This window comes from Melanerpes formicivorus, unplaced genomic scaffold, assembly GCF_026170545.1.
Source record: "Melanerpes formicivorus ecotype bairdi unplaced genomic scaffold, bMelFor1.0.p_v2 SCAF_33, whole genome shotgun sequence".
Taxonomy (NCBI): Eukaryota; Metazoa; Chordata; class Aves; order Piciformes; family Picidae; genus Melanerpes; species Melanerpes formicivorus.
Window position 1 is genome coordinate 6,261,867 of NW_027142385.1, and position 27,584 is coordinate 6,289,450.

At 43.5% G+C, this 27,584-nt stretch overlaps 1 protein-coding gene across 8 annotated transcripts in view; it reads right to left on the reverse strand.

Moving 5' to 3' along the window:
• The window catches only part of CAMSAP1 (calmodulin regulated spectrin associated protein 1), a 44,295-nt gene that overhangs the window by 5,739 nt on the left and 10,972 nt on the right, over positions 1-27,584 (reverse strand). For 3 of the 8 annotated variants that reach the window (XM_068155851.1, XM_068155854.1, XM_068155855.1), the window contains exons 3-14: positions 17,778-18,040; positions 17,421-17,582; positions 15,670-15,750; positions 14,655-14,687; positions 12,276-12,335; positions 10,793-10,934; positions 8,777-8,916; positions 8,571-8,667; positions 7,754-7,937; positions 6,997-7,091; positions 3,347-3,431; positions 427-2,863 (exon numbers count right to left, since the gene is read on the reverse strand). In XM_068155851.1, coding sequence (XP_068011952.1) covers positions 427-2,863; positions 3,347-3,431; positions 6,997-7,091; positions 7,754-7,937; positions 8,571-8,667; positions 8,777-8,916; positions 10,793-10,934; positions 12,276-12,335; positions 14,655-14,687; positions 15,670-15,750; positions 17,421-17,582; positions 17,778-18,040 — 3,779 coding nt within the window. Of the gene's footprint in view, positions 1-426; positions 2,864-3,346; positions 3,432-6,996; positions 7,092-7,753; positions 7,938-8,570; positions 8,668-8,776; positions 8,917-10,792; positions 11,365-12,275; positions 12,336-14,654; positions 14,688-15,669; positions 15,751-17,420; positions 17,583-17,777; positions 18,041-27,584 lie in introns of those variants that run through there. The other 5 variants (XM_068155853.1, XM_068155852.1, XM_068155857.1 and 2 more) reach the window with 5 other exon arrangements.

Genomic DNA, 27,584 nt, shown 5'->3' on the forward strand with positions numbered 1-27,584 from the left:
CAGCAGGCTTTTACTAGATACCTGTGTTTTGTCAAATTTTTTTTGTGTCCAGTTGACACAGGTTCACAGAATGCTGGGGTTCCAAAATGCTACTTTCTTCCCTTGCATCCTGTGGCAATTTTGTGCCATGTTTACAACATCCTTCTATGTCTGTCCATTCCTCAGAAGGAAAATAAAAAGGGGGAAGAAAAACAAAGTTAAGCCTGGTTACCAGTAAGGTTAGCAAGACCCAGGATTTCATACATTAGTCAAAACCTTACTTCTCCACAAGCAATTATTTTCCAGTGCAGCTTGAAAAAGATCCTAATACTGCAACCAAAATGTATCACGTTCCACCTGAATACTGAAGAGTGAAGTGGACAAAAGCAGTTCTAACTCTAGGTAAATATGTAACACTAACCAAACATAGCAAAGCAATTTATTTACCTTGAAGAAAAACCCCACACCAGATTTCTGATCACTTTCACTGATTATATCTGTAGAGCTATCCTGGTTTTCGAGTTCTCCTTCATCAGGAGCTTTCAGTTCAGACAAGTCTACCTCAATGAGATTAGCCTTGCTTCTCAGTGGCTCATCCACTGGGACATTTTCTTTTCCTGAGCCATCAGAAGAATTCAACCCTGTTTCCTTGAAGCTGTCATTCACCTCATTGCTCATTTCAGAAATGATATTTGCATCTTTGGAGGTGGAAAGAGCGAGAGCCCGTTGATTGCTCTCATCATGAAGTCTATAGGTATCAAAGAAACACTTTTCTTGAGCAGCACTTCCAGGATCAGGGCTACTTTCCAAGCTGATGTCTGTCGGTGTCTTGGCCAAGCTGTTGGATGGAAATGGTCTTAAATGTGGTAAGGTTTCTAGAGTCTGTGTTGGGGTTTTAACACGTGCTGAGTTCTGTTGCCTGTCTTTAGTGACTTTCAGATCAGTTGGTCGCCCTGCTCGAGAGCTCCTTCCTTGGCCAAATCGAGGTGGCTTCCGAAGACTGTTCATTCCAGTCGGAGACAGGGGCTCAACAAAATGGATTGATGGTTTTACCTTTTGGTCCTGAGAGTTACTCCTGGCTCCTGGTGTTGGCACTGTTGGAGATTTCATAAGCAGTTCTTGCTGCTGAGAAATCTTTAGTATAGCCTGCTGGAGTGTACTGATCGTTTCGTTTAGTTTTTCAATGGAGAGATCACATTCGCTGATATCCACCTCAGTCACATTGTCTTCTAGGAGGGCAACAGAGATAATTTTACTCTTTTCCAAGTCATGCATAGCAGCAGAGTCTTTTGGTTTATGTGGCTCAGCAAAAGCCAGGCTGTCCTGCATTTTCACTTTTGTCACTTCTTGCGAATCATTAAGCGTCTCTTCTCTCTCCTCCTCTTTCACAAGGAACTCCTCAGATTTGGAACCCAAAGAAACTTCATCTAAGTCTTCACCGTTGTGCCGAGAGAACTCTTTTGCAAAATGTTCTGGTTTAAGAGGCTGTGGAGCATCAGGAGATTTCCCTTTTTTAACCACATGCAAGAAAGCTGCCTTGCCCAATTTTAGTCGCTGCCTTGCTGATAAGGCTTCCATCTTTTTCTTCTGAGCCTCTATTGCCCTTCGTTTCTCTTCCAGCTGCATATGAAGCTGCACCAGTTCCGAGGCCAGAAGGTTAACGTTATCTTTATTTTGCCTGTTGGGGCTTTGTTCTCGCTTTTGTTTCCACGTGGTCAGCGGTGCTGGGCAGCTCTCCGAGCCGTCTGGCGTGGTCTTTTGTGAACTACTTGTGCTGGACTTTGTTTCATAGCTATTAAGCCTCTGAAGCTTTCGTTCTGCAAAGTTGGTCATTCGAACGCTGCCACTCGTCATCGACACTCCGCTGAGCTGAGAAGTTGTGCTCAAACAGGGGCTGGAGCGGCCGCTGGCGTCGTCCTTATCTTCGTGTTCCTTCACCTTCATGTCTTCTTGCAATTTTGCAGATTCCTCCTCGCCAATGTATTTAGCAACTATAGGGTGGTCATCTATGACTACCAAGTCTTGATCAGCCTCCTCTATGTCTAAGAGGTCTGAGTCAGAGTCCTGTCTCACCATAGTCCACGTAGTATCCGCAAGGTGCGAATTGAGACCTTTCACGTAACTGACATTGGCTTTGCTTGCTATGTCATCATCCGATTTAGCAGCATGAAGAAAAAATCCTCCAGTGGGCAGCTCCTGAGTGGAAGGATCTAAACTGCTACTAGCCAAAGGTCTGGAAGCCTCTAAGCTTGCCTCCAGCAGTGCCACTGAATCTGCAGGACTAGGATCTGCAACTGGAGTGAAATCAGTACTGGAAATTGGAGTAAAAGTCCTATTGAGGTCATGATCACCATGACTGCTATTTGCTTTCTTGCGGATCAAAGGCAAGTGTCCTTCATTTAATCTCTTTACTATAAAACTCCTTTGTTTCCCCTCCCCACATTCATCCTCTTTATTGATTATCTGTTTTTCCTTTGCTGGTTTTAGAACTGCAGGCATTAAAGGCTCCAAGTAAAAACTCTCTGGCTTGCTTTCTGAAGTCTCGCTATGTGTTTTTGGAGACCATGCTGTTGTAACGATGCTGGGCACCCTGGCTGAGGCATTCTGTGACTCAAGGTCACCATGGTTTGGCCTGTCTTCAGATCTGATTATTGCAATAAGCTCCTCATCTTCATCCTCAATTTCGACGTTGTTCAGCAAGCTCTTCCCGTTGGTTTTTGCTGAGGGAGGATGGGGTTGATTTTTTGGAGTTACATTAACAATGTTTGAAGCAAGACTGTCTTTGCTGATGGATCTGGCCAGACTAATGCTATCACCAGACCCAGGGTCCACATCAGTACTGGCAGAATGATGAAGAGCAAATGGTGTTGGCTGAGACAGGGGCCTAGAAAAAGAAAGAACAGTTTAGTCACGCTTAAGCACAAAAATTTACCATTTGTTGAACTAAGAAACAGACAACTAAATGTTTTGTTCCATTGGAAAACGTATCTGGCATCAGAAATGACCAGCAATACTAGGTAGCAACCTCAGATATTTCAATTTCCAACAGTGCTTACTGAAAATCATTGAAATCATTGATTTTAGCATTGCACATATTTTTCAGTGATCTCTAAAGATGAGCATTAGGAAACATAACTAAGTGACTGCCAGAGAGGTGTTAAATGCTCCTTCCCTGGAAACATTCTGGGTCAGGTTGGACAGCGATCTGACCAAGCTCCTCAGTACAGAGGGGTTGGAATAGATGACCTTTAAAGATCATTGTATGACTCATTCCATTCTAAGGAAGTGATATCAGATCACCACAATGAAACTGTCACAGCATGCTTTCGTGATACAGTATTGCAGTACTGAAAAGCATTTCTGGTACCTGGGTTTCCTCTCTGGCCATGCAAGAACTGCACCTCGTGGCTGCCCATCAACACGGGTCAGAGAATTCGAACGATGCCTGTGACCTGAAAGATTTTAAACAGTTTAAGAAGGGTCTTTAAATAAAGCAAAAATACCAGTTAATAGGAAACATAATAAACTCTTTCACCAAGAGATGGCAGCAGCAAACAGATTTTCTGAAATACTAACCAAAATCTGAAAACAGAATACAAAGGGAAGTGATCATAGTATCACCAAGGTTGGAAGAGACCTCAAAGACCATCAAGTCCAACCTGTCACCACACACCTCATGACTAGACCATGGCACCAAGTGCCACGTCCAATCCCCTCTTGAACACCTCCAGGGATGGTGACTCCACCACCTCCCTGGGCAGCACATTCCAATGACAAACGACTCTCTCCATGAAGAACTTTCTCCTCACCTCAAGCCTAAACTTGCCCTGGGCGCAGCTTGAGACTGTGTCCTCTTGTTCTGGTGCTGGTTGCTAGAGAGAAGAGACCGACCCCTTCCTGGCCACAACCACCTTTCAGGCAGTTGTAGAGAGCAATGAGGTCACCCCTGAGCCTCCTCTTCTCCAGGCTAAACAACCCCAGCTCCCTCAGCCTCTCCTCACAGGGCTGTGCTCAAGGCCTCTCACATAAACCTATCTGAGATTTTTGGATTTCCAAACATGAAACTCTTCCATTTGCTTTCCCCATCAGCTCCACAATCTTAAAAAACAAGAAAAAAATGAAAGGAAAACCAGTCCTCACTGCATGTTGTTAGAGCTTAGACAGCTGGAATGTTGAAGCTTAGGAAAAGGAAGGAAATTCTGAGCATCTTCCTTTCAGTACAAACCCTAGGTTGCCAGTAATTAAAATGTTTAGGCACAATATGTCAAGTACTAGGTGTGAGTTTGTCATGCTTGGAGGCCACTCTTACTTCCTAGGATTCCTAAGACATCTAAGCAGTGGCTTTCTCCTGTTCTCAGAATTGACTTAGTCTTTACTTGAGATTCTGAGATAAAGCTCATTTGGGGTCGGAGTGGCTGGAGAGCTCCCAGACAGAGAGGGACCTGGGTGTGCTGATCGACAGCCACCTGAATATGAGCCAGCAGTGTGCTCAGGTGGCCAGGAGGGCCAATGGCATCCTGGCCTGCATTAGGAATAGTGTGGCCAGCAGGAGCAGGGAGGTCATAGTGCCCCTGTACTCTGCTCTGGTTAGGCCGCACCTTGAGTACTGTGTCCAGTTCTGGGCTCCTCAGTTTAAGAAGGACATTGAGACACTTGAGCGTGTCCAGAGAAGGGCAACAAGGCTGGTGAGAGGCCTTGAACACAAGCCCTATGAGGAGAGGCTGAGGGAGCTGGGATTGTTTAGCCTGGAGAAGAGGAGGCTCAGGGGTGACCTTATTGCCCTCTACAACTACCTGAAGGGAGGTTGTAGCCAGGAGGGAGTTGGCCTCTTCTCCCAGGCAACCAGCACCAGAATGAGGAATGAGGAATGACTGAGGATGAGGATAAAGCTGAGGTCCTGAACACCTTCTTTACCTCAATGTTTAACAGCAAGGCAGGAGTTCAGGACGAGTGGTCTCCGGAGCTGGGCGTTGGGGTCGGGGAGCAGAGTAATACCCTGGAAATCCATGAGGAGTTAGTTCGGGACCTGCTGAGCCACTTGGATATCCACAAGTCCATGGGACCAGATGGGATCCATCCTAGGGTGCTGAGAGAGCTGGCGGATGTGCTAGCTAGGCCACTCTCCATCATTTTCCTCCAGTCCTGGCTCACTGGTGAGGTCCCAGATGACTGGAAACTGGCCAACGTGGTCCCCATCCACAAGAAGGGTCGGATGGAGGAACCTGGAAAGTACAGGCCAGTCAGCCTGACCTCAGTGCCAGGGAAAGTGATGGAGCAGATTATCCTGGCAGCAATAACTGCGCACCTGAAGGATGGCCAAGGGCTCAGGTCCAGCCAACATGGATTCAGGAAGGGCAGATCCTGCCTCTCCAACCTGATCTCTTTCTATGATCAGGTGACCCGCCTGGTGGATGTGGGGAGGCCTGTGGATGTGGTCTACCTAGACTTCAGCAAGGCCTTTGACACCGTCCCCCACAGCAAACTGCTGACTAAGCTGTCAGCCTGTGGATTGGACCACTACACTCTGTGCTGGGTTAGGAACTGGCTGGAGGGCCGGGCCCAGAGAGTGGTCGTGAACGGTGCCGCATCCAGCTGGAGGCCAGTCACCAGTGGTGTCCCCCAGGGATCAGTGCTGGGCCCTGTCCTCTTCAACATATTCGTTGATGATCTGGATGAAGGGGTAGAGTCAGTCATCAGCAAGTTTGCAGATGACACAAAGTTAGGGGCAGATGTTAGTCAATTAGAGGGTAGAAAGGCTCTGCAGAGGGACCTCGACCGACTGGAAAGATGGGCAGAGTCCAATGGGATGGCATTCAACAAGTCCAAGTGCCGAGTGCTGCACTTTGGCTATGGCAATCCCATGCAGAGCTATAGGCTGGGGTCGGAGTGGCTGGAGAGCTCCCAGACAGAGAGGGACCTGGGTGTGCTGATCGACAGCCACCTGAATATGAGCCAGCAGTGTGCTCAGGTGGCCAGGAGGGCCAATAGCATTCTGGCCTGCATTAGGAATAGTGTGGCCAGCAGGAGCAGGGAGGTCATAGTGCCCCTGTACTCTGCTCTGGTTAGGCCGCACCTTGAGTACTGTGTCCAGTTCTGGGCTCCTCAGTTTAAGAAGGACATTGAGACACTTGAGAGTGTCCAGAGAAGGGCAACAAGGCTGGTGAGAGGCCTTGAACACAAGCCCTATGAGGAGAGGCTGAGGGAGCTGGGATTGTTTAGCCTGGAGAAGAGGAGGCTCAGGGGTGACCTTATTGCCCTCTACAACTACCTGAAGGGTGGTTGTAGCCAGGAGGGAGTTGGCCTCTTCTCCCAGGCAACCAGCACCAGAACAAGGGGACACAGTCTCAAGCTGCGCCAGGGGAGGTTCAGACTCGAGGTGAGGAGGAAGTTCTTCACCGAGCGAGTCATTCGGCATTGGAATGGGTTACCCAGGGAGGTGGTTGAGTCATCGACCCTGGAGGCGTTCAAGGGGAGATTGGACGTGGCACTTGGTGCCATGGTCTAGTCATGGGGTCTGCGGTGTCAGGTTGGACTCGATGATCCTCGAGGTCCTTTCCAACCTGGGTGATACTGTGATACTGTGAACAAGGGGACACAGTCTCAAGCTGCGCCAGGGGAGGTTCAGACTCGAGGTGAGGAGGAAGTTCTTCACCAAGCGAGTCATTCGGCATTGGAACGGGTTGCCCAGGGAGGTGGTTGAGTCATCGACCCTGGAGGCGTTCAAGGGGAGATTGGACGTGGCACTTGGTGCCATGGTCTAGTCATGGGGTCTGCGGTGTCAGGTTGGACTCGATGATCCTCGAGGTCCTTTCCAACCTAAGTGATACTGTGATACTGTGATACTGTAACGTTCATTAACACAAACAAAACTCAAGCTAAACACGCTTATGGCTTGGCTGACTGCAGTTTAATTCCATTTTAGATCACTCACATACACAAACTTAGGGTTTTTTTTTTCATTACTGCATTGCCATTGATGGCCATTGTCTGGGGAATGCAGATTCAAAGTCGACTTACCAGGGCTGTCTTCTCCCTGTAGAGATTTTTGTTGCTTTTGCCTCAAGGGGAGCAGTGGGTGGGAAGGGCTGAAGGCAGGGCTTCCTCCTTTGCCACTAATTCAGAAAACAAGAAAATTCATTATTACAAGAATTTTTTTCTCCTACAATGGGAGAAACAACACAGCTGCAGAGTTACACTGGTGAGAGTTGTCCCTGTCCTCTTTAAAACACTAATATATCATTGAAGAAGTTGCTTAAAGAGAAGAAAAAGTTTTCATATCTAACAAAACCAAAGTAAACCTGAAATCAAGCTGTTTAAGTTTCCAAACACAGGAGATTTAAAATGTACTTTATGTAAACAGCACATCTGAGAAAGTAAGGGCTGAAATAACCTACTGGTTGCCATCACACTTGAGCTGGCTGAAAAAACTTGTAACTAACCTTCTTGTATCTTAGATTCTATTTAAGTTTGTTTTCTTATCATTACTAAGCCATATCCTGTAAGTGAAGATGAGCTGCTCCAACATCACATTTCACATTTTGCCAAAATAGAAGCTAGACTGATGACTTCTGTCATGCAATGGTGACATTTACTGTAGGCATTTGCTGGCTTTTGCCAAACAAACAAAGATCAAACATAAGAGAGCACTTCAGAACACAGTAAAGGCTGACTGCACACAGCTCAGATTGACTCCTTTTGCAGCACAACCTGAGCATTTAGCAGCAGAAATCCCTAGGTTATCCAGTGAAGATTAAAAGCCATCAAACAGACTCACAGGTAGTCGGGCTCCTCAGGGTGCAGGTAGTATCTACTGCACTCAGGGCCTGCCTGAGCCGAGGGCTGCACGTCTGCTGGAGCTGTACTAGCAGGGCTGGCCATGAAGCTTCGCTTGGTTGCGTTGGAAATAGGAACAGGGGGGCGACTGCTCTTCTGCTGCAGCACTGTTTTAACATTAGCTGATTTATAACATTAACAGAACTTGTATTAGCCATTGAAACAACAAACAGAACAGCAAGTTTTCAGACTGCAGTATATTCAAATGAAAACTTTACAACACAACACCAAAATGAAACCTGAAATAACTATATTTAAAATATAGACTCATAGAGTGGTTTGGTTTAGAGAGAACCTGAAAGATCATCTCATTCAAATGCCCCTGCCATGGGCAGGGACACCTTGCACTAGATCAGGTTGCTGAAGGCTTCATCCAACCTGGCCTTGAACAACTCCAGAGAGAGGGCATCCATGACCTCCCTAGGCAACCTGTTCCAGTGTCTCACCAGCCTCACTCTAAAGAATTTCTTTCTAGTATCAAGTCTAAATCTACTACCCTCCTTCTGTATCCTACAGAGACCTCACAGGAAAGGAAGTTCTAATAATTAGTGAGCCTAAGAAAAAAATTCCCTCTCTCATTCCAAAAATCAGAACCCAAGTGTATCTAGGACAAACTTCCTTCCTTTTTTACAGCTTTCAAAGATCTCAGCATGCAGAGAGTTTGGCAAGAATCAAAACTCCAAAGGACACCATGAAAGAGTTCCATTGCAATGCATTTTAAAGAACATGCTAACATTTATCAAGAGTTAAAAACTTACCATCTTTTATTTCCTGAATATCTCTTGGCTGTACAAAGTCTGGTTTGACATTCTCAAACCACCAGAAGAGCTCCGCAATGAATACCATGACGTTAGGCTGCAACAGGGAAAAAGGGGAAAAAGAAGAAACCACATTTCACAGTAACAAAACACTTAGGATTCAGCCCTCTTTTGTCTAAAAATATATCCTTCATTATGTTTCTTACCTTTAAAACCAAAGGAGCATACAACATGTCCTCCAACGTGAGGTAAAAGCATTTGTTTAGGTATTCGTTTGAGAATTCTCTCAACAGCTGAATGTTATAGAGGCTGTCTGCAATCGAAGTGACTTCCTTCAAACAAATATCTGGGAAAGTGAGAAAGGTAAGTTACAACACTGTTGCAGTGAATTAGCTTCTCATCCACAGCTAACAGAAAGACTACCTACAGGAGCTTTGCAGACTGCTTATACACAGTCATTTAATACTTATTGGCTACTAGGGACAATTCTCTACCTGTTAAGTACCAGAGGGATAGGAAAGGGAGGGAAAGTCCTCCACAGATAAAAGAGTATCAATTCTACAATTCTCATTGTAGGATCCAGACAGAATCCTGTATATCACAGCAACAGAGGTAAGCAGGTTACAAGTAAGACACATAATAGAATAAACCAGGTTGGAAGAGACCTTCGAGATCATCGAGTCCAACCTATCATCCAACACCACCTAATCAACTAACCCATGCAACCAAGCACCCTGTCAAGTCTCCTCCTGAACACCTCCAATGATGGCAACTCTACCACCTCCCTGGGCAGCACATTCCAATGGGCAATCACTCTCTCTGCGTAAAACTTCCTCCTACCCTCCAGCCTGAACCTCCTCTGGCACAGCCTGAGACTGTGTCCTCTTGTTCTGGTGCTGGCTGCCTGGGAAGAGAGACCAACCTCTGCCTGTCTACAACCCCCCTTCAGGTAGTTGTAGAGAGTGATAAGGTCACCCCTGAGTCTCCTATTCTCCAGGCTAAGCAGCGCCAGCTCCTTCAGTCTCTCCTCATAGGGCTTGTGTTCCAAGCCCCTCACCAACTTTGTTGCTCTTCTCTGGACTCGTTCCAGCAAGTCAACCTCCTTCCTAAACTGAGGGGCCCAGAACTGGACACAGTACTCAAGGTGTGGCCTAACCAGTGCAGTGTACAGGGGCAGAATGACCTCCCTGCTCCTGCTGGCCACACTGTTCCTGATGCAGGCCAGGGTGCCATTGGCCCTCTTGGCTGCCTGGGCACACTGCAGGCTCATGTTCAGCCTGCCATCGACCAGTATCCCCAGGTCCCTCTCTGCCTGGCTGCTCTCCAGCTACTCTGACCCCAGCCTGTAGCACTGCATGGGGTTGTTGTGGCCAATGTGCAGAACCCGGCACTTGGATGTGTTAAATCTCATGTTGTTGGATTCTGCCCATCTGTCCAGCCTGTCGAGGTCCCTCTGCAGAGCCTCTCTACCCTCCAGCAGATCAACTCCTGCTCCCAGCTTGGTATCATCAGCAAATTTATTGATGATGGACTCAGTGCCTAATTAAACCCAAACATCTTGATTTGCAAATACTAAAAGGTTACTCCTAAGATTCACACTGCTGGCTGCTTCAGAAACCATTCAGGAGCTCTGCAAAGTACAATGAATCTGAGCATTTAAAAAACAATACAAAATGTTGACCTGGAGAAGTAAAATGCAACAAGGATATGGAATTATTTAAAAAAAAACAAAACCAAAAAACCCAAAACATTGCCTGGAAAAGAGAACTCATGTTTGATATGCTGAAGAGTGACAATTGCTGAAGACTGGCAGAAGCTATTTTAAGATACAGACTGTAAAATGTCAAATTCTCTACTCCTAGAGAACATAGGAGCTGGCAATGAACACTAGTTAGGCATGTCCTCCTTTGCTATGGTCTACTGAAACCAAGCTCAGTCACTTGAGCCAAAAAAAGTCATATCATCTAGACTTATAAAAGAAATTATTATTTTGTAGCTCTTAATATACAGAGCAGAGCCTCCTGAAAACAAAACCAAAGCGAAGCTACTTTTGAAATACACTGAGGCAGGTTCTGTATTTGACCTGGCTAACCTGATGTAGTTCACTACCTACTAGATGTGTCACACTTTCATTTGATAATCTATTTCTAGCTCAGCTTCCAAAGATTGAAGAGGTTTTTGTTTATTTTTCTTCTTTTTTTATAGCAATCTTTACTACCTACCATCTAGTTTCATGTGCTCTGGACAATAGTAGTGTATTACAGCCAGAAGAGCAGCACCATCACTACCATCCTTCATCAAATCTTCAAGCAAAGGAAAGTAAGGCAATTGCCTGCTTGAAAGATGGTCTCTTCGGTAACGCACCTGGCGAAAGAACACGAATGTTCATGAGATGCTGACAGAAAGAGAAGAGGGAGAAAAGGTCATTTTTGTTAAGCACTGAAAACTCTTTACGGTGGATCCTTTACAGCATTCTGCTTTAAGTCAACCCCCATTTCCAAGGTTGTATTTTTCTCTCAATGGAAGCCAATTCTGAAGAATATAGTGCTCCCCTTTTAATCATTCTCCTCATATCTGGAAGCAATCCATGCTGCTAAATTCCTAGCTTCATCCACACATTTTAACTTGTTTCAAGCAATTTAAGTCAAAATCCTTCCACACAGATGCAGGAATGCAGCAGATCCAAAGAAAGAGACATGAATAACTACATGAAAACACTTAAAGCTTGGGAGAAACAAACCAAACCAAAGCACAGCCAAAAAATAATCAGATGAGCTGGTGCTTTCTCATACATTACCTACATCCACAGACTTGCCATCATGCCCACAGACAGCAAAGTTCCCTCAGAGAGATTCTGCACATTCTGTATCTGCCAAGCCAGAACCCAAAGTGCAAAAGAAATAAACTGGGCCTCTTCCAAAAGTGGTCAGCAAGATGAGCACCAGGCCTGGCACAGCAGCAGCAGCAGGCTCTCTTTGGCTGCACTACAGAGCAGTACCAAACTCTTCTGCAAACCCCTGCCCAGCCTTCATGTCATTTGGAGCGTGGCTGAAGAGTAGCTAAAGCCAGACAACTACAGAACAAATCTTGGCATTGCTTCTTGCAGTCTTTGCAAGACAAGTTCAGTGTTGATAGTTGCTAGACACCCACACTGCCAGCTAGACTAGAAGGCTCTACCTATAGGTTGGAGCAGCAAAGCACAGGCAAGCAAGAGGGCAGTAAGGCAGAGAAACTAGCAGGAATACCTCTCAGTGCTGGAAAAAAAGTTCCTTTTACCCTTTAGTGATTAATATCACTTAGCATTTAACAAGCTATCTCAATCAATGTGCTGGCCTAACATGCAGTTATACAGAGAATGTATTTAATCATCAGAAGAAAGCTGGATTTCACCACTTTCCAGGAAACACACACTCACACACACTCTCATGGGTGTCAATTTAGGATAGCACAGGCTGAGAAAAAAATCTGTTCAGAGGAACAAAGACCACTTCCAATCAGAATAGCAAGCACCAGTTCCATTTATTTGTTTTACTCAAATATAAACACGTTAATTTTCCTGGCAAAGGCAAGTAACTCTAAAAGCTACCTCTACAAGCTACCACTATTTTCCCCCAACCTTTTACCAGGTGTAAATTACTTTTACTTCTTTTTCCCCCAGCCTGGAGCACTCCACAAATATGTAATGGAATACGAATCATACTGTACCACACGAGCATATTCCACTGGTTCCAGCATGCAGTGCGACACGGCATGCATCAGATCAGGCTTACACAGAAAGAAACAGCGAGATACACGATGGTGATTAAACAGGAAAAATCAAAATCAAATGCATTAGCAACATCCATTATGCACTGGGAATGTGGTCACTAAGTCTGACAAAATAAGGGATGCCCACTGAGGTGAACTGGTTAGCTTAAAAGGTTCATCGTTATCCACTTAGTTGAAGTAAGCACCGTACAAACAAACTTCAGAAATTTCCTCTTCAAACTTTAATCCTTCCTGTATGTGAAGTTACTACAAGTACTTCCTCTCCAATAGGTCTAAGGGGGATTTAACCCAACTACACTCAGTACTGAGAACTAAAATCTACGAGAATTCCTTTTTTATCTTCATCTTTGGTGAAAACCCACAGATTTATCAACGAAGCTTTAATGAATGTCACTCATTTTTTGCTCAGCTGGTATTCTCTTAACCATTCAGTCTTTTATACTCAGAACTCTGAACTCATATTCTGAGCTGAATTTTGTGGTTTCTTCACCCCCACTCCATCCATGCATACAACTAATGACATTTGTATGCATTAAAGTGCAGAAATGGGTGCTACTGATAGAGGTAATTAGAAACTAGAAAGAAATACAGAAGTGACACAGGGTGACAACTACTATGGAAACTACAGAATCAGTCAGCACACCAGTACAATCTAAATGTTACTGCTACCAGTGTGATAACCTCTATTTACCAATAACTTCATAGAATCAGTGAATTCCTTTGGGTGGAAGGGACCTTTAGGGTCAACACCCCTACACTGAGTAGGCACATCTTCAACTGGAGCAGGTTTCTCAGAGCCCCAGGCAACCTCACCTGGAAAACCTCTCTGGGCAACTTGTTCCAGTGTCTCATCACCATAGGTGTAAACAATTTCTTCCTTGTATCTAGTTTAAACCTCTCCTCTTTTAGCTTAAAACCATCACCCCTTGTGCCATCACAACAGGCCCCACTAGAAGGACGCTTCACACCTTTCACACAGGCCCCTTTAAGTACTGAAAGGCTACCGTAAATTCCTCCCACAGCTCAATGACATCCTGCAAGTCAATTCCATTCCTGTAGTTTCTTCTACTCTCACCCAGTTATCTCTAAACAAAACAGAAACCTACTCAACTTCCTGGAAAGGCTATCAATGATTGCCTCAAACACAGATGTGATCTTGAAGCACACTAGAAGGTAAGTGCTAAGCACTAGGTCAGTACTTCATCACATACTGGTGCATGTCACTAAATAAGGCTGGAAGACAAGGGCTCTGTTACAGAGCTTATTAGCCTGCAGGTCCCTTGAATTTTCAGGTATTTAAAGTTTATTCAGGTATTTAAAGTTTTTGCTGCAGCCCATACACTTGCTTCAAAGGCATAAAGTTTATGAGGCAGAGGAATGGGACTGAGCTGTCTGTGGAAAGGCAGAGATTGAAGGTGACTGTCCCACCATGCTGCCTGTTCCAAGTGCACTGCTCTTTGGAATCTGCAGCTGGGACAATAGCTCTCATCTTCCCAGAGAGAAAATGGAAAAAGCAAAATCCAGCAAATGAAGGAAAAAGGGCATCAAGCCTAAAGAAAGCAGAGGAACAAACTAAAATCTCTACAAGTGGAAATAAAGCCAGGAAACTCAGCCAAAAGGAAGCAGGCTTGAATACTAGAAAAACCATTGTGTTAGTTTTTTATATATAGTGGAATTGGTATTCCATTTCACACCACCATAAAGAAGCATTCTGTTCTGATGTGTAAGCTGTCATTACTCTCACTATGCCAGCTTCAGTCTCATTAACTCAGCATGCAGTTCCAGCCACCATCACAGCAGCTCCAGACTGGTTTGTCCAATCTTCTAACCTCATCTCAATGAGTAACAGTGTTCTGGTTTTGACAGATTTACAAACCTGAAGCAGAGCAGGTGCAAGAGCATTATTTAATGAACAACTGCAAACATCTGACTGTCTCAACTACAGATTCAAAGATTAAGCAACCATTTAAACCTACCAGCTTTGGTATCACCTTAGTGCTGTGATCTATTGCCTGCTTACAACAAAACCATTTCAACTGTTAATTCTCTAGGGGTTTTTTTGCTGCTACTCCAGCTCCCTCCCTCCTGCACTGGGAAAACAATTTTGCAATGCTGTAAAGTGATTATGCTATATGCTGTACAGTATGCAAAAATCATGCCATGAAAACTAAGCCTGATGACCCAAAAGGTTACACAGTGGTGGCTTTTATTTCTCAAAAGACCATCTAAGAAGCATGGTAATGGAAGCAAACTCTGAAGAAACTGAAAAAGCCATGGATTTGTGGATGACAACTGGTGTAAGAGTAGTTCACTTACAGGTACTAATTTCCAATACCACTTGGAAGGAGACTGCTCAGGAAGCAAGGAGAGGAACGTAGGAATAGGAAAGGAACATCAGCAATGCAAGTTAAAAGCAGTAATACTTAAATGCACTTCAACAAGACACACTTTCATATTTCAGAGGGCTTGTAGCTTAGAAAGTGAGATTTATAAATACCAAAATGAGACTCAAAAGCCAATAGAGAGTCAAATAGTCAACGTGATCCCTCAGACCACACATTAACTTGGAAATTGAACAGCTCTTTAGCCCCTCAGTGAAGGATATTATTTTACAACAACAAGAGCACAGAAAAATAACCTGTCACCACCATGGAAGTTAAACAATTGTGCTGTGTTCATACATCACACTTTTATCCCCTTTGCGCTGCAACGCCAATTGGAGGCAAGAATTTAAGGCTTCATCACATCATAAATTAGGAGCTCAGAGAGCTGACAGACACTTTGTCTGAGAAAAAATATGGTGCACAGGCTCCAGAAATGAAAGTGTACTTATATTTTGCAGTGCTAGTGCATTGTGATATAAATCCAAGGGAAGAAGGCGGAAAAACAACTACAAACACACATTTAACGTCTGAATGCCAAGAGTATGCTTACTAGCTAGAACCTGGGTAAGCCTCTGAATATACATTAGACAATTAACCCATGCAAAATGAATATGCCCCAAGAGCTTTCAAAATATATAACATATATTTTGTGCTGTGAAAGCAGAGTCATATTTACCCACACAAAATTGATACAAGTAATTTTAAGTTGAAACAAGTGAGTTTAGTCCAATTGACACTCAAGGGAAAGGCAGAAGATACCAGTGGGCTTGAAAGATAAGGAAGGGCACTGATGGTAGACACAGAACAGACTGCATGCACAAAAGCTTGGGAATTTTGATCACTGCCTGCCTCACATGTCCCTGACAAAGAAACCACTGAGATGTTTGTGTTTAAATCCATTAGTCCATCAATACACAAAATCACAGCTGAAGATAAATTTGTCCTACCTTTTGGTGCCCAGGACTTTCCATTAGTTGCTGTTTTAATTTAATCTCTTTCTCTGTTATCTCTCTCATTTTAAGGTTCACCTAAAAGGGCATAGCATAGAAAAGATATTAAAATAACATCTGAAGATGTTTCCACAAGTCAAGTTTTCTTCTTTCTCCTCTCGACTTAATGGTCAGCCCATAAAACACAGAAGTTCCTAGAATAATGTGTTAGAAGAGGTTTCCAGGCCAATTTTCTTACTAACAGTAGGTATAATCACAACATGAAATCCTGGCTTACCAAAGCAGGCATTCTCTTTGGAACATGTCTGTTGTCAACCCAAAGGCTTTCAGTAACTTAACCTCTACCCATTGAAAAATTTCAGTATTTCTGTTAAATAGATTCAAGCTAATCAGAATTAAGTCTGTCCTGTTACTCAACACAAAAAAATGCTTCATCAAGAAAAAACCCACCATACAAACAAAACCCAACAACACCCAAACCCTCACAGCAGCTTGTCTGAAAAAAATATAACTCAGTTTCTGCTGGTTTCCTAATTTAGTGCTTAATTAGCTCCATTTTTAATTTTTCCTTGAAAAATGTACCAGCTTTACTACAGCATCCCCAAGAAAGAAAAACTGCATTTCCCTCCTAGTTGGATTCTCTTTCCCAATGCACACAGAAACCTCAGGAAGCCAAGCAAGATGATTAAATTAGAATATGCTGCAATAACAAGGGAATCAAATACTATTAATAATAATCTGTTAGGATATTATGTTCAACTACCACCGGATGTAAGGGAGCAAGTAACAAGCAGTTGTCTTAATTTAGAATAAATAAACTTTATTTAGAATAAACCAAACCAGGTTGGAAGAGACCTTCAAGATCATCGTGTCCAACCCATCAACCAATCCAACCCACCCAAACAGCTAACCCATGGCACCAAGCACCCCATCAAGTCTCCTCCTGAACACCTCCAATGACGGCGACTCCACCACCTCCCTGGGCAGCCCATTCCATAGCGCAATCACTCTTTCTGTATAGAACTTCTTCCTAACATCCAACCTGAACCTCCCCTGGCACAGCCTGAGACTGCATCCTCTTGTTCTGGTACTGGCTGCCTGGGAGAAGAGACCATCATCCGCCTGTCTACAACCTCCCTTCAGGTAGTTGTAGAGAGTGATAAGGTCACCCCTGAGTCTCCTCTTCTCCAGGCTGAGCAACCCCAGCTCCCTCAGTCTTTCCTCATAGGGCTTGTGCTCCAAACCCCTCACCAACTTTGTTGCTCTTCTCTGGATTCGTTCCAGCAAGTCAACCTCCTTCCTAAACTGAGGGGCCCAGAACTGGACACAGTACTCATCTTCATTTCAGAGGGACAGTCTTTTTGGCAGAGCCTGCTGTGACAGGACAAGGGGTGAGTGATGGTTTCAGACTAAAATTGGGAGATTTACACTGAATAGAAGGAAGAACTTTATGCTAAGGGCAGTGAGACTGTGACCCTGGTTGCCCAGAGAGGTGGTAGATGCCCCATCCCTGGAACCATTCCAGGTCAGGCTGGAGTTCTGAGCAACCTGCCCTAGTTGAAGATGTCCCTGCTGACTACAGGGGGGCTGGACTAAACGACCTTTAATGGTCCCTTTCAACCCAAACCACTCATCTGAAGCGGAGATAGAAATACACAGGTAAGAAGGATTGACAACACTCATCAAAAACTTTCAAAATCTGAAAAGACAATAAGAAACAGGAATGTGTTTATCAAAAGAAATGTTACCTTGTTAATCCAGAAAACCATTGCATCCTCCAAATCATAGGGCAGTTCTTTCGAGGCACTGAATGTAGAGAAACGCTTGACACTAGCGACCACCTTCTCAATGCTGATCATTTCGACAGTATAGGCCATCATAAGAGCATCAATCATTGCCATATGAGAACTCTAAGAGAAGAAGACAAAGGGCACTGACAAATCCTGCAAGAAAATGAGTATTCTCTATTCCAACTGTATTTAAAGCGAGAAGATTCCTGAGGTTAGCGACCCAGAAATGAAAAGCTCTTCATTCCATTTAAATAGTGCTATTTTAAATAGTGTTAAATAAAAAGAAGATCATTAGGTGGATTTAATTAAGCTAACCATTTTGATTGGTGCAGAGCCCAGATCAGATTCAGACACAGGTGTATCATCGCTCTCCATGACGTAAATCCCTTTTCGAGACAGAGCCTGGATCACTGACTGGTGTCCCTGCAGAGCAGCCACCTGATCCCCCTTCAGAATGAGGCTACAGACGCGGCAGTACAGCTCGCTGGACAGCAGCAGCTTGATCACGGGTGGTTTAATATGTTCTTGCTCATATTGATCTATGTAAAATGGGTCCTTCAGCTCCTCTGGGACATTATCTGAAACAAGGAAGAACAGTTTCAACAAGCCACACCAAGACGTGGCATCCCTTCTAAACCAAGTCAATATTTGGAGTGTAATTCAGAGCTGGCACATGAAAAACAAAGCCCAAAAAATATCAGGAAGAAAAAAAAACACTGAAGGCAGTTCAGTCTGCAGCCTCACATGGAAAATGGATTTCAATAGGTCTTTGTGCTTTTATTTTAACTAAGTAAAGCATGTAGAGTTGGGTCACAATCTATAAAGCAGTAAAAATCTTATATATTACAGTTACCTTTCTCAAGATACTGGAATCCCTTTCGAGAAACACTTCAGCATGGACAAAGCCCCACTGCCCTCCACATACCTCTAGCTATATAGGGGGAATGGAATGAAGCTGGAGGTGGGGAGATTCAGGCTAGATGTGAGGAGGAGGTTCTTCACCATGAGAGTGGTGAAACCCTGGAATGGGTTGTCCAGGGAGGTGGTCGAGGCCCCATCCCTGGAGGTGTTTAAGAGCAGGCTGGATGAGGCTCTGGCCAGCCTGATCTAGTGTGGGGTGTCCCTGCCCATGGCGGGGGGGTTGGAACTAGATGATCCTTGTGGTCCCTTCCAACCCTGAATGATACTACGACTATGATACTATTCCCTGAATAAGCCCCAATTTAATCAGAACAATACACTATCACATGTACTGGTTAGTGGTTATTCTTCTCATTTTACTTGGAGTTAAAAATCCTTTATGCAGACCCCAGGCCAAACTGCTGTAACAGATGGACAAAGTTTAGACACCTTCAAAGTAAAACTTACAGCTACTTCAAGCAATGCATCTGTGCACAGCAACTAGATAACATAGCACTCAGTCACTAAGAGGGGCCAGCCAAACATTCTCAAACTGCAAAAGAGAACTAAGCCACCTATTTCTTGGTTCTGAACTGTCAAAGCTCATAGAAAGATCGAAATAACCTGCCAAAAACCTTGAGCATTTTACAAGCAGTTTGCAAACAATTGAGTCTCCAGTGAGCTGATGTCCACACTCTTGAAGACAAGAGCACTGAAGCATTCCAGCTTTTCAGCCTTTAAAGAAAAACTGAAGCCTATGAAGCAAAACCACACCACTTGGACTTGGATTCAATGTGAAATTTAAACCAAGTCTAAAAGTAACTTCCTTAGGAATGGCACCACTTCCACAAGCTGCCTTATAATCTTACCAAAACAAACACAGAACATGAGCGTGGCAGGCAACATGCAAGTTAAAATTAACAACACAGAAGGCTCCAGCGCTGCACATCCCTTCTTCCCCACCAGCTCCCAACCCTCAAGGGCTTCCACTTTTGCTATGAATCAGCACAGCTTCCTAGCTGGCAGGAAAAAATACATCACCAACAGCTAATACTCTGATCACTCTGAACACATGTAAGACGTTTTGAATCTATACATTGCTGAAGCACTGCCAGCATTACAGGTTCTAACACTACAACACAAAGCAAACTTCAATAGATAAGAGTTGAAAGAGGGAGGGAATGCTGTTGCAAGCAGTAGTTTCTTGCTATTGTGGAAAAGACACAAACCAAGTGAAAAACAGCTATATCCCCATACAAATACTTCCAACTCATATTCAGTAATCAGACTGGAAGCTATTGATCTTTCCAAGGGGGTGACAGTAATCAGGAGGGCCTCAAGTCTATTGTCTTAATAGAAGCCTGACATTTCATAATTCTCAAACATACCATTCTCTCTGATGCTATCCAGTCACTCTGGAGATCTTCCCCCAAAGCCACTTCAACAGTTCATTTTAAATACCCACATCTACAGTTAAAGGAATTATTCATTTGGCAGCCTATTTACTTTTCATTCAGCTAATTTCCAGAATAATTACACTTCCCCATTCAAAAAAAAAACTCCTACCCATAGCCTGTCCTTGAGTGCAAAAGAAGGCACATGGTACTTGTACACTGCAGAGCACTTAATGTTCATGAAGAGGAGAAACTGAGATAGTATGTTATCAATTACATGAGGGAGAAGTACAGAAGTGATACCATTTCAATAAAAACACACAGTAAACCAGTGTGGTTGGCTACTCAGTCACACAGTACTGTCCCTGTTTCTCAAAATGCAACAATTCTTGAAGTTCTTAACAACTAAGATCACTGTTTTTCCTTTGTACAATGCTGAACCCTGTGATACGTGGACTACAGGCTGAATCCCAACATGGGGAGGTTCAGAAGGGACCTCTAGAGATCATCTAGTCCAAACCCCCTGCTAAAGCAGGGTCACCCAGAGCAGGTTGCCTGAGATCACAATGTTCAGGCGGGTTTGGAATCTCTCCAAAGGAGACTCCACAAGACTCTCACAGCAAAGAACTTTTTCCTTCTGTTCAGGTGGAACCTCCTGGGCTGAAGTTTGTGCCCACTGCCCTTTGTCCTGTTGCTGGGCACCACTGAAAAGACTCTGGCCCCATCCTCTTGCTCCCTGCGTCTAGATAGTGACAAGCATTGAGAAGATCCCCTCTGAGTCCCTTCCAACATGCACAGAAGAGACACAATAAAACTCCACTGGCACTACATAAATAGCATGTGTTAATGTGGGTGTCCTTTTTTAGGGGAATAAAGAAATTCAAGCATTTGTAATCTTCTTAACATTAAGTCAACCTGATCTAAAAGCAAAGGCTATTGAAAGCTAATTCCATTTGCTGGTTGTTGCCGTTTCCAGAAAGCGAACTAGAGCTTCCAGTTCTACAGACTGGGGAAAGATCCAAAAATCAAAATGTAAAGCAGCTCATAGAATTCAACATTTTTAGCTCCATTATGAATAGCTACACCTTTGAGGACCAAAGACACTCTGCTTTTTACTAAAATTACTTGTGAAAGGAAATAACAGAATAGCAGCTCATACAAGATCCATGAAGTGGTACATTTCTGGTGAGAGCATTAGCACCACTCCAAGTTTGAAAGGCTTTCTCCTAACAAAACAAAGCAATGCAAAACAAATCAAAAAAGCAAATTCACAATGTCTGAAATCTGAAGTGCCAAGATGAAGGGTTTAGACTGAACATCTGCCCTCCTTCAGCTCCACAGACCCCTGCTGAGCTGGGTAACCGAGGTGACTGTCTGAAACCATGCTGTGAGCAAAGGCTGGACAAAGAGGCCTGAACCTCACCCAGGACTGCTTCAGGTCCCTTCACCACACTGCAGGCTGCAATTATTTCATAGACTGTACCTCCAGAGAGCCAAAAGCATCCTCTTCAACTCTAACACACCACAGGGGACACAGCCTATTCAACTGGGATCTTTGCACAAATCATAAAAAAGAGACTACTGGAAGATGATGCTCAGCTGCCTGTGTGACAGGGGCAGTAGGACCTCCCACATCACTTTTCACTTAAACCAACAACATTTTAATGTTTTCAAAAGCCTCTTCCAGCAATAAATGGATCTAGTCCTTACTGCTGAGTTTCCATGCTACAGAAATCCATAAATTAATAAATAAAGATTGCCTTCTGGCTACTGTTCTTTAGTCTGAACATCCAGTCAGAAGATATAAAATCTTTTTCCTCCATACTGAAGCACCCTTGAACTCCATGTTTCTGATCACCAGGTAATTGCTTAGGGACTGAATGAATTTTGATTAACCAGATATGGGGAGGATGAGAATTACTTCTAGTACCAGAGGTGTTAATTACATAAAATCATAAATGATTTTGGTTGGAAAATACCTCTAAGACCATACAGTCTAACACCATGACCACTAAACCATGTCCCCATGTCCATGTGCTTCTTGAATGGCTCCAGGAATGGTGACTTCACCTCCCTGGGCAGCCTGTTCCAATGCCTGACCAGTCTTGCAGGAAAGAAATTTTCCTCATATCCAACCTAGATCTCCTCTGGCACAGTTTCAGGCCATTTCCACTTGTTCTGTCACCTGATACTTGGCAGAAGAGACTATCCCCCACCTCACTGCAACATCCTTTCAGGTAGTTGTAGGGAGTAAGGTCTTCCCTCATCCTTCTCTTCTCCATTTGAATACAATCACAAGAAGTCATTCATAAACAGCAATCCTCCATTGACTGCAACTTATTTCACTGTAATTTGCCCAGTTTTATTTTCTGCATCATTGTATACAACACTTATGACAGCTAAATTCACCTGCCTGTGACAGAAAGGAACAGTTTTGTCATTAATGTGATGCTGTAACTAAAGGTCCACACACATTTTAGGATATAAAAGGCACATCAAAGCTCATGAGTGGTTAATATTAACTGTGCTATTTAGTTCAAATCCATTTCATGCTGAACACAATCTCACTGTTCATGCAGTGGGTACAAATAAATGCAAAATAAATGGCAGGATGAACTGTAACACAAGGAGCATGAAATTGAAGTTGAGAAAGTTACAAATACCATAGTTGTAGATGTTCTGTACATAATGGAATTATATCTCAAACAGAGGAACACAGCCTCCCTAGACAGTCATGGCCAAAAATGTGTTCTAATTGTCAGATATCTTCAGGATTTAAAATTCATCCCTGAAAGAGCCATGCAAGAAACCTATCTTACCTTTCACATTTCTGCTAATTATTCTCAATCTGCAGTACAACACAACATAAAACACCTGCAGCACCCAGGTCTGCTTATCCTCCAAAGCCTCCTTAAGAATGCCCAAACTGCCACATTGTCAAAAACCTCAGAAACAAGTTGTCAGTTTTAGAACAGGTAAACACCAGAGCCAACCTAAAGCTAACTGGCTGACCACTGTGGATACACAAGCAGCCACTGGTATTATGGGCAGCTTTTCTCCCCAGTTTTTATGGCTGGGGCAAACTCCAAAGCTGTCACACACTCTTTGCTTGCCTCACTACAGAATGTGACAAGGGTCTTTATAAATGTCCCCATCTTTCCAAGTCCCAGTTTCTACAGGCATCTTTTCCAGCACCTTCCTTTCATGACCTATAACTGAACTTGGATGTTAGAAAAATTCTGGTCATTAAAACTTGGGGTTTTACACATTTATGCTCTGGAATTCAGCAAAATCAACATGAAAAAACTAATTGCTGAGCAATGAGCTTCTAAGCTATTGTTACAAAAACTTCTGCTCAAGCAATTTAACAAAGTGTACCAAAGCAAACTAAAAGCAATGAAACCATGTAACTTTTTTTCTTTCTCTCTCATAAAAAGGTCATATAGAATCTCAAAATGGTGACCTCTGGAGATCATCTAGTCCAATGCCCCTGCTAAAGCAGGGTCACTCACAGAAGCTTGCCCAGGATCATGTCCAAGCAGGTTTGGAATGTCTGCAGAGAAGGAGACTCCACAACTTCTCTGGGCAGCTTGGTCCAGGGCCCTGGCATCCTCACAGCAAAGAAACTTTCCTCATGTTCAGGTGGAACTTTCTACATTCAGACTGTGCCTGTTGTCCCTTGCCCTGTTGCTGGGCACCACTGAAAAGGGACTGACCTCATCCCCTTGACCCCCATTGATAAAGTCTCCAATAGCACCTACATTCCAAAAGAAAGTCACTTAGATGTTACTATTGCACATTGCTGCAAAGCTTGCAAGAACCTTCTAGTTTTCCTAACGTGCTTTCTGAGTTGTTACCCCAGGAAAACGCAGGTAACAACTTCAATGCAAGCTGTACAGCTGCCAGGTTTAGACAGGCTGAGGTGTTCAAAAGGCATAAAGCTTGAAATTTGCCAGTGTTTTTACAGTAACTTAAAAACAATGACACATACCCTGATAATTAGATGAGTTAAGGCATACGTGACTAATTCCAGCTGTCCTATCAAGACCTGTCGAAGAATTTACCACAGTACACTCAGAGTTGACTGCATCTGCCTCACACATGGATTTTATGTGAATTTCATACCACATTAGTTGTACACAGACAGTTTAGTATAGAGCAAAACCACTCATTTTTACTGTTTCCCACTATGATAAAAACAAAGTCACTTTCCCCCCCCCAAGTTTCAGCAGCAAAAACTCTGTAAGGGTTCTCCCTACTATTTTAATAAGAGATGGACTCAGAGATAAATTATGATAATTTCTTAGGAACCCATTCTTATGCTCTGTTCCATCATATCCATGAGTCCTGGTCTCTCAAAACTGTCAGTGCCATGTATAAATCATTGTATACAACACAGCTGACAGGATTACGAAAACAGCTTCACTTAACACCCAGCGAGACAATTACTGCCAGCTTCTCCTCTCCTCACTGCAGGGTGGGGACCATCTCTTTATCACCTCCCTTACAAAACCCTCTTCAAAGATTACTACCTGATTATGATTTGATAAAGAAAAATACAGCAATCTGAACAAATTTGACTTATCCCTTGAAGTGGAGAAGTGGATACACCCCAGATGTTATTTTACCTCCCGCAGCACGAAGAACTGGTTCCACTTGGAAAGAGAGCCAAAGCACGATAGTAAACAGAACGAAGCTTATTCAAACTCTGAGCAGGATTTCATTAGTATCAGTATCTGCTCACAGAATTATTTAGCACTCTATGGATGGTCTCTAAGCTGCAGATCATGAGTAGAAGCCACGTGTTCTCAGCAACCAAGACCACCTGCACTACAATAAAAACCATTCTTTGCTGCTTCTCATTATATGACTGTTTTACAAACTTCTTCAGTGACCTATGAAATTACACATGATCATTTACATACAACAGGCAGAAAAAAATATCTACCAAGCTAAGGACTCTCTAGAGTTCTGGTGAGAGTGACCACACTCATCCTATCTTTTGATCAAGCACAAAGCCACAAAACTGAATGAAGAAGAAGAGACAAAATAATAACCATGCAATTCCCTCACCCCTAGAAACTTCAGGCAAGTAATATTCAGTGTTTTATTAAAGAAGCAATTGTTTAACTATTGAACACTTGCAAAACACAACAGCCTGCTTAAAAATATTTTTACTATGGACCTGAGCAGAAAGCTGACAAAGAGCAGAAGCAGGGAACTCAGGGATTGGTGCAATTTAGCCCAGAAAATGTGCTCAAGTTGCTTATACCAACTGGTAACTGTGGGTAGCTGTTAGGGGTACTGTAAAACTTTAACAAGCATTAAATACTTCAAAGACCTAAAAAAGCCACAACTTGCACTGCCCCTACAATACACTACATTAGTCCTTGCCAAAGGTCTCAGGCTAATGCTGGCATGAAGTCTATGTAAAGGAACTAAAGAAACTCTTTACAGCTCCTTGCTGCAATCCACTAAGATGGGTTTGAAAAATCCAAATTTTACAAAGTGTTTTCAAAGAAGCAACAACATTTGTCCTGGGAAGGGCTGGACACAACCCACCTGCTCACAGCAGGCTGCCACGTTGAAAAGCTTCCACAGGTGCCTTCCAGATCTAAAATGTAACTGTGAGGATGGAGATCACTTCTACACAGAAAATAATGCTGTGCTAACTAATCCTGCAAAGAGATCACGTTTTTTCATTGTCTGTTTTCCCAAACTAAAAAGTCCTGGTTGTGTTCATTCTGACTGCTGCTGCTCAGGCCTGCGGGGGCAGTGGTGCTGAGGACCACCAGGTCTGCTTCCCTCTGCTCAGCTGGGTGCAGCATGTGTCCCTGTTACAGCTTGGCAATCTGGTTCATTCTGCTGATGGTGAAGCAGAGATCTCTCCCACGGACAGCTTGCCAAGCCTCTCTAAACCTCCCACACTCACCTCCTGTGAACTGAAGTTCCACAAGCTCAGCGGCACTCTTGCTCCTTAGCCACTTAAATATCATGAGCTGTATTTTCACACTGCCAGTACAATTCCTTAAAGTGCACATTTGGTCCTAATCAAAGCTGGCTGAGGAAAAAGATAATTCTGTTCCAATCAAATTCCATTCCCTCAAACTACTGTCTCAGCTAAACGGACTTTAGAGTCCCTCAAGTGTAGAGTAGCTTTCCAGATGTTCAGAGTGATCCATGTCCACACTCCCTGACTTATTTGAGGAGACTGATGACACCAAATGAGGAAACACCTTCCTTCATAACATCCTTCCCTTGTCTCCTGGAATTTGGACAGCTGTAAGATCTTCCCTTGGAGTCCATCTGTGACAAGCATGCAGCCAGCACTGACAGACAGTGCTGGAGCTACAGTCTTCCAGAAACACTCAGCCCAGTTTCTATGCAAGAAGAGGGGTTGTCCCTCTAGAATAGAATAGAATAAACCAGGTTGGAAGAGACCTTCAAGATCATTGCGTCCAACCTATCATCCAACACCACCTAATCAACTAACCCATGCAACCAAGCACCCTGTCAAGTCTCCTCCTGAACACCTCCAGGTGTCCTCTAGCAGGATTTCTGTTGAAAAAAGAAGGTAGCAGTGTTCATTGTTTGGCTACCAAGACATTCTTTTCATGGCCAGAAGGGAAGAGAGGAAGAATGCATCCCCAAGTGAAACACAACCCAAAACTTCAGCTCCCAAATTATGTCTCATGCCTGCTCTCAGTAATTTGTCCTTGGGGAAAAAATAAAAGAAAGGATGAAAAACCTTCTGCTTAGATGTGGAGAATTCAAATACCCTGTAGCAGTAAACAGAAAACAGTTTCAGGTAAAACCTGCAGTGATGAATGACTTCTACTAACAGTCTGCTCTAGACTGCTTTTGAGCATTCCCACACTTCAGCATGAGCTTAGCTGTACTCAGATGAAAATTAAATCTGGGATATACACCAGCATTTGAAAGATTAGGGCATGAAATTATGTCAATTGATATATGTCAATCCCAAATCTAACATCTCTACGAAAACATTCTCTACTGAGCCACTCCAAGGCAGTTACAGAAACCCTCTCAGACCAGGATTACTTCAAAACATAAGACATAATAAGTTGAGAAGCTGTTGTTGTTTTCCCACCAAATCAGAACTAAGCCTAAAATGCCAAAAAAGCCTCCCAAAACTTTCATCTGCTGAGTGAGATTTTATGTGACAGATTCAGAACCGCTTGGTAGCTGCCCAAGAGCCACCTGAACAACATCCACTACCTTAACACACAAAGAAAACCCTGAGACACTGAGTAATGTATTAAGTTCAAATATTATTCAAAATGCTAATCACAGAGGAAACCTCTCTAAGCCTATCTCTCTATGAATTAAAGAGGCTTATACATTCCTAAGTACTTTGCAATGCTATTCCAGGAGTAATGGTTACTGCATGACAAAGCCTTGCAGAGGCCATTTCAAAAAGAAATCCAACTAAATTTCCACAGACCATGGGTTCTGCAAAGAATCACAGACACAAAACCCTTACTCATTGGGGCTAACCAGCAACATAACAGCCAAAGCCCCAGCAAAAATGCTTCTTCCTAGCGTTCGTGGCATTTAACTTCTGTTCAGTGAACAAACCCACGTGCAAGAAAAATTGGCAAATGCTGCTACAGCCTTTGCTGCACTGAAGATCACATCATTGACAGGATGAAAAGTGGGTTTCTGCTTTGTTTTTAGTCAAAGCAATACCAAATACTTTCCCAACACAAGACTTGTGTTGTCAAGTGTTAACTCATTAACTGGTCTAAGACGCAGAGACACAGCCTTGAGTTCCAGACCCCTAGAAGACACTAGGCCAAGGAACACG